Source organism: Bemisia tabaci, chromosome 8, assembly GCF_918797505.1.
Source record: "Bemisia tabaci chromosome 8, PGI_BMITA_v3".
Taxonomy (NCBI): Eukaryota; Metazoa; Arthropoda; class Insecta; order Hemiptera; family Aleyrodidae; genus Bemisia; species Bemisia tabaci.
The window spans coordinates 20,228,144-20,242,897 of NC_092800.1; the positions used below are offsets into that span (position 1 = coordinate 20,228,144).

The 14,754-nt window shown below is 37.3% G+C and overlaps 1 protein-coding gene across 1 annotated transcript; it reads left to right on the forward strand.

Annotated features, from left to right (window-relative positions):
* The first annotated feature begins 51 nt into the window (after window positions 1–51).
* On the forward strand, window positions 52–12,356 carry jub (LIM domain-containing protein jub). Its single transcript, XM_019062168.2, has 7 exons — window positions 52–1,170; window positions 2,768–3,000; window positions 6,272–6,402; window positions 7,520–7,571; window positions 8,645–8,713; window positions 11,032–11,148; window positions 12,276–12,356. The coding sequence occupies exons 1-7, from the start codon at window positions 189–191 to the stop codon at window positions 12,306–12,308; spliced, it is 1,617 nt and encodes a 538-aa protein (XP_018917713.1). The 5' UTR covers window positions 52–188; the 3' UTR covers window positions 12,309–12,356.
* The last annotated feature ends 2,398 nt before the right edge of the window (window positions 12,357–14,754 follow it).

Genomic DNA, 14,754 nt, shown 5'->3' on the forward strand with positions numbered 1-14,754 from the left:
ACGATGACCAACGATGAGGAAACCGTGTGGTCAACATTCACCAGAGGCCATTATTTTTGTTGTTTTCAGTGTCTTGGAAAGAAATTTCATCTCATTCATTGTCACTTTCGTGTGTTTCGGCTCTCATTATGAGTGTTTAATTTTTCCCGAGTGAGTTTTTTCAGTACCAGTGCTACTTATGTTCAGTGATGAGTTATGGTAAACTTCCCGCACCCAACGAAATGAACAAGTTCTACAGTCCGAATTACACTCCCAAGTTAGGTGGTGCCCAGTCAGAAAGCATGAGTGGACTCAATAAAGACCCCGGCTCCCGTATGAATATGGTCGCAATGCCTCAACAGAGCTGCGATTTTAAGAACCAAGCTTCGCCTCTTTACGAAAACCTAGACTATTATAACGGCCGCAAGCCAGCTCAAAGTCCTCCGTACTACCACCAGCTGCCTACGCATACTAAGTCACATTCCATCAGCTCTCAGGACTCCAGACATTCCCTTCAAAGACTAAATATTATCGATTCACAATATGAGTCTAATCATCACAAGGCTCAGCCTCAAGTTCCTGTGGGTATGAAATTTCCGCCGCCCATGTCTTTCAAAGACAAGCCACCCTATGAAGCACCGCCAGTTTATGAAAACATTCAGGATTTGAAGAAACTAGTCAGTCATGAACCGTCACAACCAGGTCCGCAAGTTCCTCTTGTAGAACCGAAACCACTCACACCTTCAAACTCATCGCTTTCACTTCAGAAACCGAGTGTAACTCCTGCAGCTCATTCACTCTCGAAACCCGTAATTTCGCCAAATGCTCACTCTCTACCCAAGCCGATTAACCCTGCTTCTCATTCACTTCCTAAGCCAATGCCTCCACTTCATGCTCAGTTTGCATCAAAGTGTGAAATAGTTTCATCCAGCAGTGCAGTGGGTGTGACGATGGGGCAGCCAGCACTTGCTATGAGTTATCAACGCAACACATCGAGCTACGCTGATCCTGTGACTCCTCCACTCCCTACCAAGCCGAAGCCCATAGCCTCATCTGGAAAGAACTTGCTCCCGTATAATGTGACACCCCCTCGACCCATGGGGCCAACAGAGGCTGAACGAAAAATTGAAGAGCTGACCAGGCAACTTGAGGAAGAAATGGAGAAGCAAGAGGAAGAAGGGGAATACTTTGGTAATTTCATGTGAACAATTTTTTATATTGATTTCAATCAGATGTTATACACTTAAATTTTCCGTAGTGTGAGGTTTTTCCATTGACTTAAAACAGAATCTAGACCGCACACTAGGCCCGACTTTAGGCGGGGAAGGTAAGACAGCCAGGGGGGTAAAGCAGGATAAAGACTCGCCTTCAGCTTAGTTGATACAGCCAGATATACGAAGGGTGCCGACAGTTGATAGTAATCACTAATGGATTAGCCTTGTACTCGTAATGAGGGTTTCACTAGCACGTGGTTTGGGTTCGTAATGGCACAGGCGAGACGGGCATTTCTATTGTCTGGGCACCCTTTGCAATCCGGGTTGCCTATCGTCTCGCCGAAATTTCCTAATGCGCAGTTCAGATTGTATTATACGTTAATGAGTTTTTCACAAGCTTCTTCTGTGTCGGTGACAATTCTCCTCAATTTTTACAATTTACTCATTACAAGTATAACGTTTATTGCTAAATTAGCATTTCAAGAAAGAAGTGAAAACTATCTATCATAAGAATCACTCTAGCAGCTGCCTTATTATATCAAAGAATTGACAGTTGAGTTACTCGTTTATGACGTTTAAGCTGTTAAACTAAATGTTTGGGACCATCTTGAAATTGAATTTCCAGTGTAACAGATAATATTTTTCTATTGATTTTTGGTTTGCAAACCAATGCAAGCCCACAAAGTTTTTACCCAATGCCAAACAATCTTCAGAGGCTGTTAGGACCATTTAGTTTCAAATACTTAGTAAGCAGGGAAATTAAACATTATACTTAGTAACAGTAAGTTCATTTAACAATGCATCTAGCCAATGAGACAACAGTGTATGAAAGTAAAGTTAGCAATTCAACAACAGTGTTGAGCATCATCTTGCAAGTTTTCATGCATTATGTAAAGTATTAGAACTGGGGGAAGGAAGGAGAGGGAAAATGGCACTACTCAACATGAATGAAAGTCACATAAATATTACAATCTAGACCGCGCATTAGGAAATTTCGGAGAGACGATAGGCAACCCAGATTGCAAAGGGTGTCCAGACAATAGAGATGCCAGTCTTGCCTGTGCTGTTGCCTGGCAACCTTCCTACGTCCGGCTGTATCAACTAAGCGTCTTCATCCTGCACGCCTTGCTTTAACCCCCCTACCTGTCTTACCTCCCCTGCCTGAAGTTAGGCCTAGTGCGCGGTCTAGATTGTGTTATAAGTCAACGGGTAGTCAATGATGACACCCGATGATCGATGCATCCAGGTTGATACGACTTACATCCTATCTTTTATTTTCCAAGTTCTATGATAACATCGCTATTTAGCTCTTGTATAAAATTTTTGTATTACAGTAGGCTTGCGCATTGATTTTCAGTAACACTCTAATGTAATTCAAATGGCTCACACTGTGTCGCATATTCACTCATTACGTAATTCTATCATAAAACAAAATTATGTACATCTAATATTTCTGTGTCTCCTGAGTACCTCCCCGAGTAATTTCTCTAAAGGTCTGTGGATATCTGCTTTACTTCTCACCGTAAGCAAGTTGATTATATTTCAATGCCTTTTTCTGAATGTCTTGGTTACAGGTATCTGCCACACATGTGGTGAAAAAGTAACAGGAGCGGGTCAAGCATGTCAGGCCATGGGAAATCTATACCATACCAATTGTTTCATTTGTTGCTCATGTGGACGTGCTCTGCGAGGCAAGGCATTCTACAATGTCCACGGTAGAGTCTACTGTGAAGAAGACTACCTATACTCTGGTTTCCAGCAAACTGCCGAGAAGTGTGCTATCTGCGGCCATCTGATCATGGAAATGGTAAGTTGGTTTTTCAAGTAAAAGCACACTAAGGTAACCGACCCAGTACCCGGCACGAGCCAGTACCCGTCACCTCTGCAACATTATTGGGAATAAATAGGGAGGAAGGCAACTCTGTGATAAACTAAATATAGTTCCAGAAACTAGACGTAGAGAGCAGCACTAATACATAAACATCATATTGTTTACATTCAAGGAATAAATGAGGTTAGTCCTCTAAAGATCGTATGTCGGCGAACACGCCCCGTAATCTATTTTCATGGCAATTTCGGTAAGGATTTCGAAGGTGAAAATTGTCATTTTCTCTTTGATATTTGTTAGATAGTATTGATGTGATACATGTATGTTTTCAGGAAGAATTCAGCTACTGATTGACACCAAGTAAAGCCAAATTCGTCGCGTATTTACTTGATAATGTCATCGTGACGGTAGTGGTTCGGCAATTCGCGAAAAAACCAATATCCGGCAGCCCGTGCCGGGTTTTGGTCTCGCGCGTTTTTACCCAAACCCAATATCCGTCACACGTTAGTTTTCATGGAAAAACAAGCTATTCTGCAAATTTTCCGACTACATAAACGACATAATTTGCATTTCCTCTGTCTGATAAGGTTATAAAGCAACATTATGCTCAGGGGTATGTATAACTCTTAAGAATCTTGGTGAGAAAGTGATTTTTTTTTCTGTTCACCGCAAGCTCTTTGAGGCGGAACCTATTTTGCATGGTGGTAAGTAGATTTTCTCTGCTTTTACTAAGGAGGTACTTCTGAAATGGTTTCCAGATTCCTTAAGTAAGTTTATGTGGCTCCTGGGGAATAATGGAGAAAAAGGTGAAATTCAATTTCATCCGTGAGTGAATATTTGTTTTTTGCCAACACAGTGCCCACTATCGGCCCAAGCAAAGGCGATTCCAGCTGTGCATATTGAAATTGGACCGAATTCTTCAATAGATTGGGCATCTTTCCTTCATATTCAAGTCTATAATCTTCTTGATGTATCAGATGGCAGTCTACTACATCAATAAGGTCATGGACTGGCAGAAGGAGCGTTTGCAGTGTTGCTATAGAAAATAAGAAACAAAACTGGTGCTTCCATTCCTTTTTTCTACACCCAGTCATTCAATGTATTGGCCATAAACTCATGGAATCCCTTTGCAATCATCCAGCCACTGTTTGGAGCAGTAACGGGGAGGCAGCAGACTTCAGTTTCAGTCATGCTGTATGAATCTACATATGAATAAGGCTTCAACAAGGAGTAGCTATCGCTTCTTCAGAGTTTAACATTTGAGAAGGATCTTGTAAAATTCCACATCAGTCATTTTCTCTAAGATACCATCTGTACTACAAGAACTATATTTAAATAAAAATATATGGTTATGCATGCTCTCAAAATCGTCAGATTTTGGGGCTTACGAAGTCGAACTTGTAGGTGTCTTCTTCAAATCAGTTACTCCTTGAGGGGGGACAGGGTGCTGTTGGTGAGAAGAGTCTCCTTTTTAACTTTCTGGTGTATCTCCCTGCATTTTTATCAATCTACTAACATGTTTTCCCTTACCTGCTTAAGTACTTAAGTATGCCTTACAATTTGAGCCTCGTCAATATGTCATAATGAGGCATCCTTTTCCTAATTTTTCATTTTTTAGGTTTACTGACACAACTTCTCTAGTTGAATTTTTTCTGTGTTTTTCATTCTCTTTTTTTGGTACTTGAGGTGCTTAACTGTATTTAATAAACCTTTAGTTTATTTTTATTCTAGTGTTCCAATAGGTACTCTAGTGCATTGATGTGCATTCTTACTTTTTGCCCAAACATGTCTTTAGACACTTTACCTAAGAATTTTTTCTTTGTTTTTTTGTTCCTCTGAATTTTTATTTATTTAAATAAGTAATAATGAATTATTAAATTATTTAGTGAGTAAATAATTTACCCACCAGTGTTAAATAATTTTAAGTTTTTCTCCTTTGCGTCATGACTTTGTCTGAGTAAGTACTTATTAAGTTCAACGAGGTACAATTTTTGTTTTAAATTGAAAAAAAAAACCTTTTTTTTTTCAGTGCAGCTTTTTGACTGAATGTCCAGAGTAGTTACATTTTAAGAGACTAACAAGTAGGTAACTTTCGTTCCTCTTCATTCAAGTGCAATTTCTTATTTTTTCGTCTTTTCCGCTGATATTTCAAAGATCCCGCCGAAAAATTGAGGTTAGATTGATGTAAACAAACGGGTGACGGATATTGGGGTCAGGATGACGGAGATAGGCAAAAAGTGCCGGAAACTGGTACTTTTCGGCATTTTATCGTTTTTCTTCCGGGGTTGAGTTAATACTTGACCGATTTTAATGAACTTGGTCACAAATGAAAGCCAAAGTAATTCTACACACAGAATATACAACAAATTGTATGTACAGGTTTACAAACAGGTATTTACAGGCTCTCAAAGTTCGCAAGGTGCTTAAGGTGACGGGTACTGGTCGGTTACCTTATCACATCATACTATGCAGACCAATGGTTTTTTTATCGTCTGGAGCATTTAGTTTGAATTTTTGTTCACAACTGTCACCCTAAGACCATTGAGCCAATGGTCCAATGTTTGACCAATGATCAATGATCAGATCACTATCGGACACAAACACAATGTGAGTAGAATCACGTGTTCAGTTGTGCTCTCAGCAGCAGGTTTCTGACTAGACCTTTTGGGTTGAGCTTAACAGGAATACAACCAGCAGTGTTTGAAGCTTGGCATAAAGTCTTAGCAGCCATCTGACCTGCAACTTTTTTGTTAGGGGCCATCTCAGATTTCTTAGCGGCCAAAATGAAAAATTGAAGAATTGATAGCTTGACCCGACATGGCACCTTGCAGAATGCGCCAAAAAATTCTAAAAACGGAGTTTAACAACAAATTTCTTAGTGGCAGAGGCTTTACCGCTAGTTTCATTTCTTAGCAAGGTGATTTCTTACCGGCAAATTGCTGTTTGGCCAGTGTGTGTTTCAAACACTGACACCCAGTTGTATTTATAATAAAATTTTTCTTTTTTAAATTATTTTATATTTTCATTTTAAATTTTTTTTAGCCCCTCCTCAACAGTGGGAACTTAGATTGTAATGACCTTGTACCATTAATGCTGCTGACACCAGCTGTCAGCCCTAAGGATAGTTGAATCAGTATCTGGTGTATTAAACACCAGTTGTAGGTTACGATAAATTCTTTCCATCTTCACATTCCTAAGTACATCACTACCACTGTCCGTATTAAGATCCTAACTTTGCATTTTCTTTTAGATTTTGCAAGCAATGGGGAAATCTTATCATCCAGGCTGCTTCCGCTGTTGTATGTGCAATGAGTGTTTGGATGGAGTTCCTTTCACGGTCGATGTTGACAATAAAATCTATTGTGTCAATGATTATCACAGGTTAGTCAAATAAATGGATACATTTGAAGTCTGCACAGCATGTCCTAGGATTAACATAAAATAATGTAAGGGTCAGTTCAAGCGACTAAAATTAGGATTTTTTTTCTTTTGAAAATGAGTTCAAAAATCAATCTTGTCCAAGCTAGTTCTTGAGGTCCAGAGGATAATCAGGTTTTCGTAAATTTTGGGTGTTTGGTAGACAGGTAATTATGAAATGCAGCACTCTTGGTATAATTACTGATACTGCTTTTGAATTTGTACTAGAATAACTATTGAATGGGGAGGGTTTTGGAGGGAGATCAACCTTTTTGGTTTTATCTATCTTTCTTGTGTTGTTGAGGAACCCCTTTACCAACCAAATGTTCATCCATCGCAAATATGTTCCCATGTAACTTGCAAGGCTTCGATTTTTAGACTCTGGTTCAAAGGGCTGAAAACTCTTCCTCTAACCTCTAGAATCAACCCCCAAATTTTTTTGTGTTAACTCTGGAACACTCTTCAAGCACATTTCTTCATTTTTGATTTTCAGGTATGCAAATGTGTGTGGGTTCAGATGATTGCAGAATTTTCATCAGCGTTTAAAGCTGCATTTTGACTTAGAAATTGTTTGCATGGTTTCAGTGTTGTACATTTTCATTAATTTTTAAATACTTTTAATAATCATATATGTTTGCCTCTCATCCACTCTGGTATGCTAAATTTTAATGTGGTGTTGAGTACTTTTTCTTCTTTTTATCTCAAGCTCAGGATGATTTGGACTTAACTTTGCGACAAGGATCTACAACTTCTGAGTCATACGTAAAAACACTTATATGCGTAGGACAACTAATGGCTTTTGTGTTGTTTCTTATCTGAGATAGAAATTTTAGTTCCTAATTGCATAATGCAGTCCAGTTCTTAAAAGAGCGAGGCTGCCACAATTATCTACACAGAATACTCAAGTAAAAAGTGAATTTGGGTGTCTCATTAATGGAATCAATTTTGCTCGACACAAGACTTTGCTACACGACATGAGATTAATATCTGTGTGTCTCTTTACCATCTTCAAATAATCTCTGTTGTTTCTTCTTTATTTTCTGTGATCTTGACTTTCTCGTAACAATTGCTCATTTTTCAGAATGTTTGCTCCAAAGTGTGCAGCTTGCGGGAAAGGAATCACACCTGTTGAAGTAAGTTTCTAAAGTAAATTCATTGATTTTTTCAAAATCCCAGAGCTCAAGTAATCTTACACTTATCGTTCGACCAAGTATAGAAGACTAGCAGTCTAATACAAAATGACTTTTGAAAAACTATAAACTGAAGGACTAAGAATTTCTAAATGGATGAAGTCCTTCAGAAATATTTCAAATTTTTCGCCCAGAAAGTAATAGAACATTGAGCCAAACACAGGAGGCTTGAAATTTTCAAAAGGGTTTAATGAAGAAAGCAGAGCTACAAAATGTTATTGAGTAGAATTAGCGCATGTTTTCTGAAAGACTCGGTGATAAATTGAATCTCTTTCAAGTGCTGCCCAGTGAAAATCTGAAACATCCAGTATTATTTACACGAGTAAAAAAAGTTAACAGAGTCACCATGTTGTTTTTTTCTAAAATCTGGTGTTGTATGGACCACTAGACAGGGTGTCGATTGTACAGGATAAGTACGGATACACTGAAAAAGCACGGATTTTCAAAGGTCGGTACGGTAGTACAGAAAAGGTACGGTTTTTCGGTATAAAGGTTCGGAAATTCAAGATTTTTGTGACAAACTCAAAAATATAGCATTGGTCGTATGCGATGTTCTAACATGATCCATTTATCAACATCCCGCTTCAATTCCTCATGTTTTTCGGTTTATTCCTTTGTCATTCCATCATTCCAATTTTCCAATCCGTGTATAGTGAAAAATACGTGTGAGGTGAGGAAAAGGTAAGAAAAAAGCAAGGATTCTAAGAATCGCCAAAAAAGGAATTAATGGGAAAGTAAGGGAAAAGCAAGGAATCTGAATGACAGGGTACCAGTAGAAACCCTGTAATGGTATCTCACAGTATTCTATTTTTCCTCTTTTATAAAATCTGGTATTTAATATCAATTGATCAGGTGACAATGATTTTGTATCTTAAGGCAATGATATTGATTACCCTAGCTTAATGGCATGTCACTCAGTGTAGTACGAATTATGTTGTCTCAATATTCAAAAATGCATTATATTTTTCAATCATTTTATTTTCTTATGTGACAATGATAAATTCTCTGTTACTCAGGGCACAGAAGAAACAGTACGAGTTGTCTCAATGGACAAGGATTTCCATGTTGATTGCTACGTGTGTGAGGTTCGTTTGATCTACATGTCTCTTTTTCCTCTTAATTTTTCTTAAAGCTTACAACTTACACCATTTGCGCTTTCAATTTGTATTTGCAATCCTCAAAATGAGTGAGCTACAGCTATCTGAAGTATTATGAGTCATCAAATCTGACGAGTCATAATTGCTCCTAAAAGAGATTATCTCTTGAGCAGAATGTTGAAATGAAAAGAGAATAAAATTAGTCACAGATTTTTTCCTCCACTGGCATCATGATGATTCATGGATTCAATTTTTTCATATTGATTTCAAAGTATATAGGTAGATTGAATCAAGGTCATTCCTTCAAAAAAAAAGGGGGGGGGGCTTGAAAAAATCAGTGTGGTCAAAGTTGTCTGAACATCAAAAGCAGTGCAGTTGAAGTAATTTTGGCCAGAAGTTAGCGCCTAAGCAATAATGAATACTTCCATGGTCTAAATTTGAAGTTGGAACTCCTTCAAAATCATATTAAATCATTGAAGTTAGATGCACCTAGCTCATTTGTTACAATTTCATTGAAAATGGCCTCAGATGAAGGCCGAACTCCTATGACTCTGATGAAGAAAAGCTTGTCCTGTCCTGTAGTATGCAGATATCAGTTCCTCAAAAAACTCATTTTCCTCAGAGTCATAAAAACACAGATAATTTTAAGATAAAGTTCATTGCCGAATGCTGACTCTGTTCCGAAACGCCAACAGAACGAACTCAATTCATCGCTGGCATTATCCAATTCATTTCTTTGTAAAGCAATCAAAAGCACGAATGTGCTTCAAGCATGCAACTAAGCTCCTACTATTTGGGAATAGGAATACAGCCCTTACTGGTATCTACACCATGTTTGCTAGTGTACACCGCTCACCCGCTGAAACATTTTGCCTGTCGGAGCACATTCTGCTTGCCTGGGCTGATTGAAGCAATCTCATCAAATTTGTCTCATTGATAGGGTGAAACGGTGATGTCTGATTCATAAAATCCCTGATTCATTACCAGCCAAGCACTTGCTAGAATATGACTAAGGGGAGCCAATCCTGTTTCGGAGACACTGTCTCTCCTACAGAGGCCAATTATAACTCTGTGAGTGGAGATTGCATACAATCTCACTGCCTTTAACATACTCAATCGGTCAAGTTGGACCTGCTATTCATTGGGCATAGCTCATTTGCGTAATAGGGTATGCATGGACACTTACCTGCCTGAAAGTACAAGCGCGCAAGTACAAGTATCTTGCGCCTGTTAAACTGGATATGAACTTGACTCCTCAGGAAAGGAAAAAACCCACTAAAATTGAGGCACTGGATGCGAAAAGATCACTTCTCGGTTGCAGTGTTTCAAAGTCTCCTCTAATATTTTATTCATTGTAAGGAAAGTGAATGCAACCATTTCACTAAAAATGTCACCGAATATTCTTATGAGTCTACAATTGTCTATGGGAAGAATTCTGGCAAAATCACCCATTATATTCTTCTCCAGAGGATTAATTAGCAACAGAGATTCTGAAACACTGCAATCGAGAAGTGCCCTTTTTGTATCCAGTGCCTCAATTGTGGTTTGAACCATTAACAACAACAAGCCGGTAGAGTAGTACCGGTTCCATACTGTTAGCAGAGAAATCAAGGTCAAAAAATATCAGAAATTGAACTCCAATTGGCATCAGCACAAACCTGAGAGAGAGAGAGCGTTCAGCTCTGGCAGATGAATTGGAACATTTATTGGAGGTCACGCGGAGATATATTGATGTAGGTCTTTCGGCATGACCCCAACTTAATAAGTCAATGCGTCTGCGTGAGCTGAACGCTCTCCTCCTTAGTCTCGCAATGTTTCTCATTAAAAGTCAAATTTTTTAATGTAATGAAAATCGTTGAAATTTGTAGGCCTTGATTTCCTTGGACCTAGCTTCAGTTTACTCACCTTCTTGCTTGACTCCTTGTATTGACTTAATTCGTGAAATTCTTTCACAACATAGAAATGAAAGACGAGTGCATATGTTTTAAGGAAGTGAATGGTCGTGCTAAATCCCAACACTTTCTCGTGATCTGGCATATTAGCTTAGTGGGCGTTTGCCACACATTCCACGATAGGGCATTTTTTTAGCAAGTCCAGAGGCAAGTCTCTAATTCAGTTCTTCCTGAGTTGCCCTCTCTTTGACATCCTTCTATACTCATTTTAATAGTGGACATCAAACATTAAACAAACAAACCTGTTTGTCAAACAACATTAACATAAACATCAGCGGAAACATCAGCTTTTGCATTTGACTGTCAACATTATCGTCAAAAAACACTAACCAAGATGCTGAATTTTCATTACAGGATTGTGGTATGCAGCTCACAGATGAACCGGACAAGCGGTGCTATCCTCTTGAAGGCCGACTCATGTGCCGTCCCTGCCACATCCAACACCTTAATCACCATCCCAAACATTTGCAGGTTTGTAAGCTGCACGTATTACTGTATAACAATAGCTAAGTGTGAAAAATGTGCACTTCTATGGCGACGTTTGCAAATCACCGATTTTTTTATTTCTTTTTTTATTTGACGATTTTCATTTTATTCTTTTATTCATTGATTCAGATCTTTTGCTTCAATCTTGCTGAGCATGAATTTCAAATGAGATATGAGAGGAGGAGGTCTGTCTTTTTTTTGGGCAAGAAAAAGAGAACTCTCCTTGGTCACTTATTTAGCAACGCTTCAACATTTCTCATTGAAAGTTCACGTTAACATGCTGAAAGACCTGCTCCTGAGCCTGATCTCTATGAAAATAGAACGAAAAAAGCTCCAAATTCTAAACTTAACATTCTCGGGAGTAGGAGTATTGAACTTGTCTTTTGCAGTAGTGAAGTGGTGTTTTGAAAGGCCAAAATAGGTAATTTGAATTGATCAACGAAATTTTGTTTTGGAGGCTCAAAAACTTAGGTCATATTTTGAAAAAATTTATTGCAGTGCCTACATCAAATATTTTAAATATCTCTGTGCAAATACACTATATATTGAATTTTTAAGGATTCATGTCAACCTTTAAGTGTAAAAATGCAAACTTGTAATTTCTGCTAGTATATCGTAAGAAATCGCATTGAAAACTTGAGCGGAATTGCACAAGGCTAGAAACCTCAGAAATTCGCGGATTTCGCATTGTGAAACCCTGAAACTCACGATGATGTTGCAATATGAGCGTGATTTTGCACCAGGGTCTCAATTTCGCGTTGGGAATTTAATAATAGGCGAGTGCCACCAACATTTTTTTCTTGGTCCTGCTTTAATATGACCAATGCCAAAATTTTGCAAAAAAAACGCGATTCACGGCGACAGTGACTAGCTTGGGTTGCAGCATATATGATCTTGATCCTCAATGTAATACTTTTAGGCTCATAAACTTGAGTGTACTTGTTTCTTGTTACTTCCTCCCAAGGAATCATTTACTATGTCTTCGTTTTAAGACTTTGTCCCTTTTTGGATGGAGATAACCCATGAAGCATTTAAGAGGGCACCCAGAAACTTTATTTTCTCACATGTTCCTTAGTAACTGTTTTTTACAAGATTATCTTTTTGTGTTTCAGAGTGTTTCTGCAACGTACCAGTACATGGGTTAATTCAACCTTCTTGTGTTTGAAGGTAGCAAATCAGCTACTCATCAAAAGCGACATGCCTGTTATGATCGACATTGATTTTGCAAAAACTCGCAGTTCTTTCAAGGAAATTTTATCTTTCCAATTTATAATAATGTTTTCTATTTTGTCAATTCATCACTCATATCGCTTTCATCTCAAATTCTGTCGAATTTCATTATGAAATGATAATTCCAATAGCATTTTTTTTTTCATGTAACCAGTAAATTGTTCAGGTCAGTAATACTTTTTCTACCTTCCTTATGAAAGTCGGTGCCTCTAAATTTTTCATTCCAACGGGAAGAAGCAACCATTCTTAATATCCCTCGTAGAGCTAGTAGTATTGTTTATTGTCTCTTTTTAAAATCAATGTGTGCTCTAATATTTGCTCAAACGGCAAAATTTTATATATTTTTTAATTATTGAATGTTTGTGTAAATACTTTTCTTTACTTTGGCATTCGATCATATTTAGTGTTAAGATTTTTTCAATCGATTCAAGTGCGGTTTAATTCTTAGGAGGGATAAGTAAATCGTGGGAGCTATTATTAAAATTAAAAATTATAAGCATGAACTTCATTCTATCGAATAAGTTCAGGTTTGGGAAAATCTATGATTGATAGCTATTTTAGCAACAAAAAAAAATTACTATGGAAAGTAAAAAAAAACGATTGAATCACTTTTTACATTGATTCAAGTGTTGCCTTCCTGAATTGATCAACAGCTCGCCTCTCATTTTTGAAAATTTTAGGATGCTTAGGTGCTTTGTTTGATTTTGCGTGATTCGTTGGTTTTTCAATTTACATGGAAAGTTCCATCACATCCTTGGAAATTTTCTTATTTTCCAAATCGAAATTTTTAAACATAAATTATTCTATAATGTAATTCAATGAACTAGGGGAGAATGGAAAACATTAGATTCTCTCTAAGTGCTTGAATAGGCCATTGAAGTTTTTAATTTGTGATTTTTCTTAGTTGTAATTAATTCACAAAAATAAATGAAAAATAATATCGGCTGAAATGATGTCAGAACGCAGGGTGCCAGTATAGGTATATTTTAATGGAGGAGAGGTACACCTTTCCTGTTGGTCTATTCTCTTTTGTTTCTTAAACTTTAATTTTTTCAAAACCTCTTTTGTCTCATGAAGTTCCTTTTATGCTGTAATAAACATTTTTGATAGTTCAAGAAACCTTTATAATACAGAATCCTGATTGCATTAACAAAAATTTTATACTTTTCTTTATGAAACTATCTTATTTCCTTTTAGTTACTGATTTTAGGTGGGACGTAAATCTACCGGTGTTATTTATTTGTATAGTTATTCGATCATTAAAAAATATTCGTTTTGGCATTTTATCGCTATTGATACTCATTAGGTGTACTGTGTAGTGCATAATTATCATTGAAATATGCGAGCTATATCTCTGTATCAAGTTGTAAATTTTGTTGAAGTTAAAGCTGTAATGTATTCTTTTTAATTCTAACCTTACTTTGTTGTTATTTTGGTGTTATGCTGAGAGTTGGATGGAATTCCATTATAGTGTGATGTTATGTATACTGTTCAAGAATTGTTCTCCTCTTCTTTTTCTTTATTTAAAACTAAGTATTTATTGGGCGAGTGTAGCTGAAATCAGCCTTACTACATCAGATGTTGCCGAATTTTCTCTGGTGTTTCCTTTTTTGAACAGAAACTTAAGCAACATGAAACTTGAAATTTTGCAAACATATTTTTCATAATCAATGGTAAATTCACAGAAAGTTCCAAGTGGCTTTAAGTACCTAGTTTAGTTCTCTGTTTAAAAAAAGGAAAAAAAGAGGAAAAAATTATGCAACATATAATGCAGTCAATCTGATCCCAGTTAAATCAAGTCTAATTGTGGGATTGCTCTTTTGATCAATGTTCAGAACAATTCCAATAGTTGACTAAAATTTACGTTTTAATGTGATACATTTTTATCAAATACCATACTTTTTACAATATTCAATCTATTTTCTATTTCTAATTTCCTATTTCATGGACTATTTTCATATCTAATCGAAACCTTCCCCAGGCTTTCAAATTTGCTTAATTTACTGCGGATAAGTTTTTTTCAACGCATAGGTGCTCAATTTTTATACTTTTATTCTTTCGCTATTTTAAAAATTTTAAATCTCATTGCCAGCTCTCCCCCCCCCCCTCCCCAGCAAAACCAATTCACATAGGTCTGTCCGTATCATTGAAGAGTTTTAAGACCTCATTACAGTACGTTGGCAGCGAGAAGTTTAAATTGAATGCATTTCTCATGGGAGAAGCCAATGTTACGTTATATTGGCTGTGGTGTTGAGTGAAGGCAGGTTGGAGGAGTGGATTTCCAAAAGATATGCAGTGGTCTTCCTGTGTGGCTTGGCCTTGCCTCAAAGAGAATGATCAAATATGACTTTCAGAACGATG

Coding starts and splice junctions, on each gene's coding strand:
- jub (XM_019062168.2), top strand. CDS start 189: ATGAGTTATGGTAAACTTCCCGCACCCAACGAAATGAACAAGTTCTAC. Junction 3,001..6,271: donor GCCATCTGATCATGGAAATG/GTAAGTTGGTTT, acceptor ATTTTCTTTTAG/ATTTTGCAAGCAATGGGGAA. Junction 7,572..8,644: donor AAGGAATCACACCTGTTGAA/GTAAGTTTCTAA, acceptor TCTGTTACTCAG/GGCACAGAAGAAACAGTACG.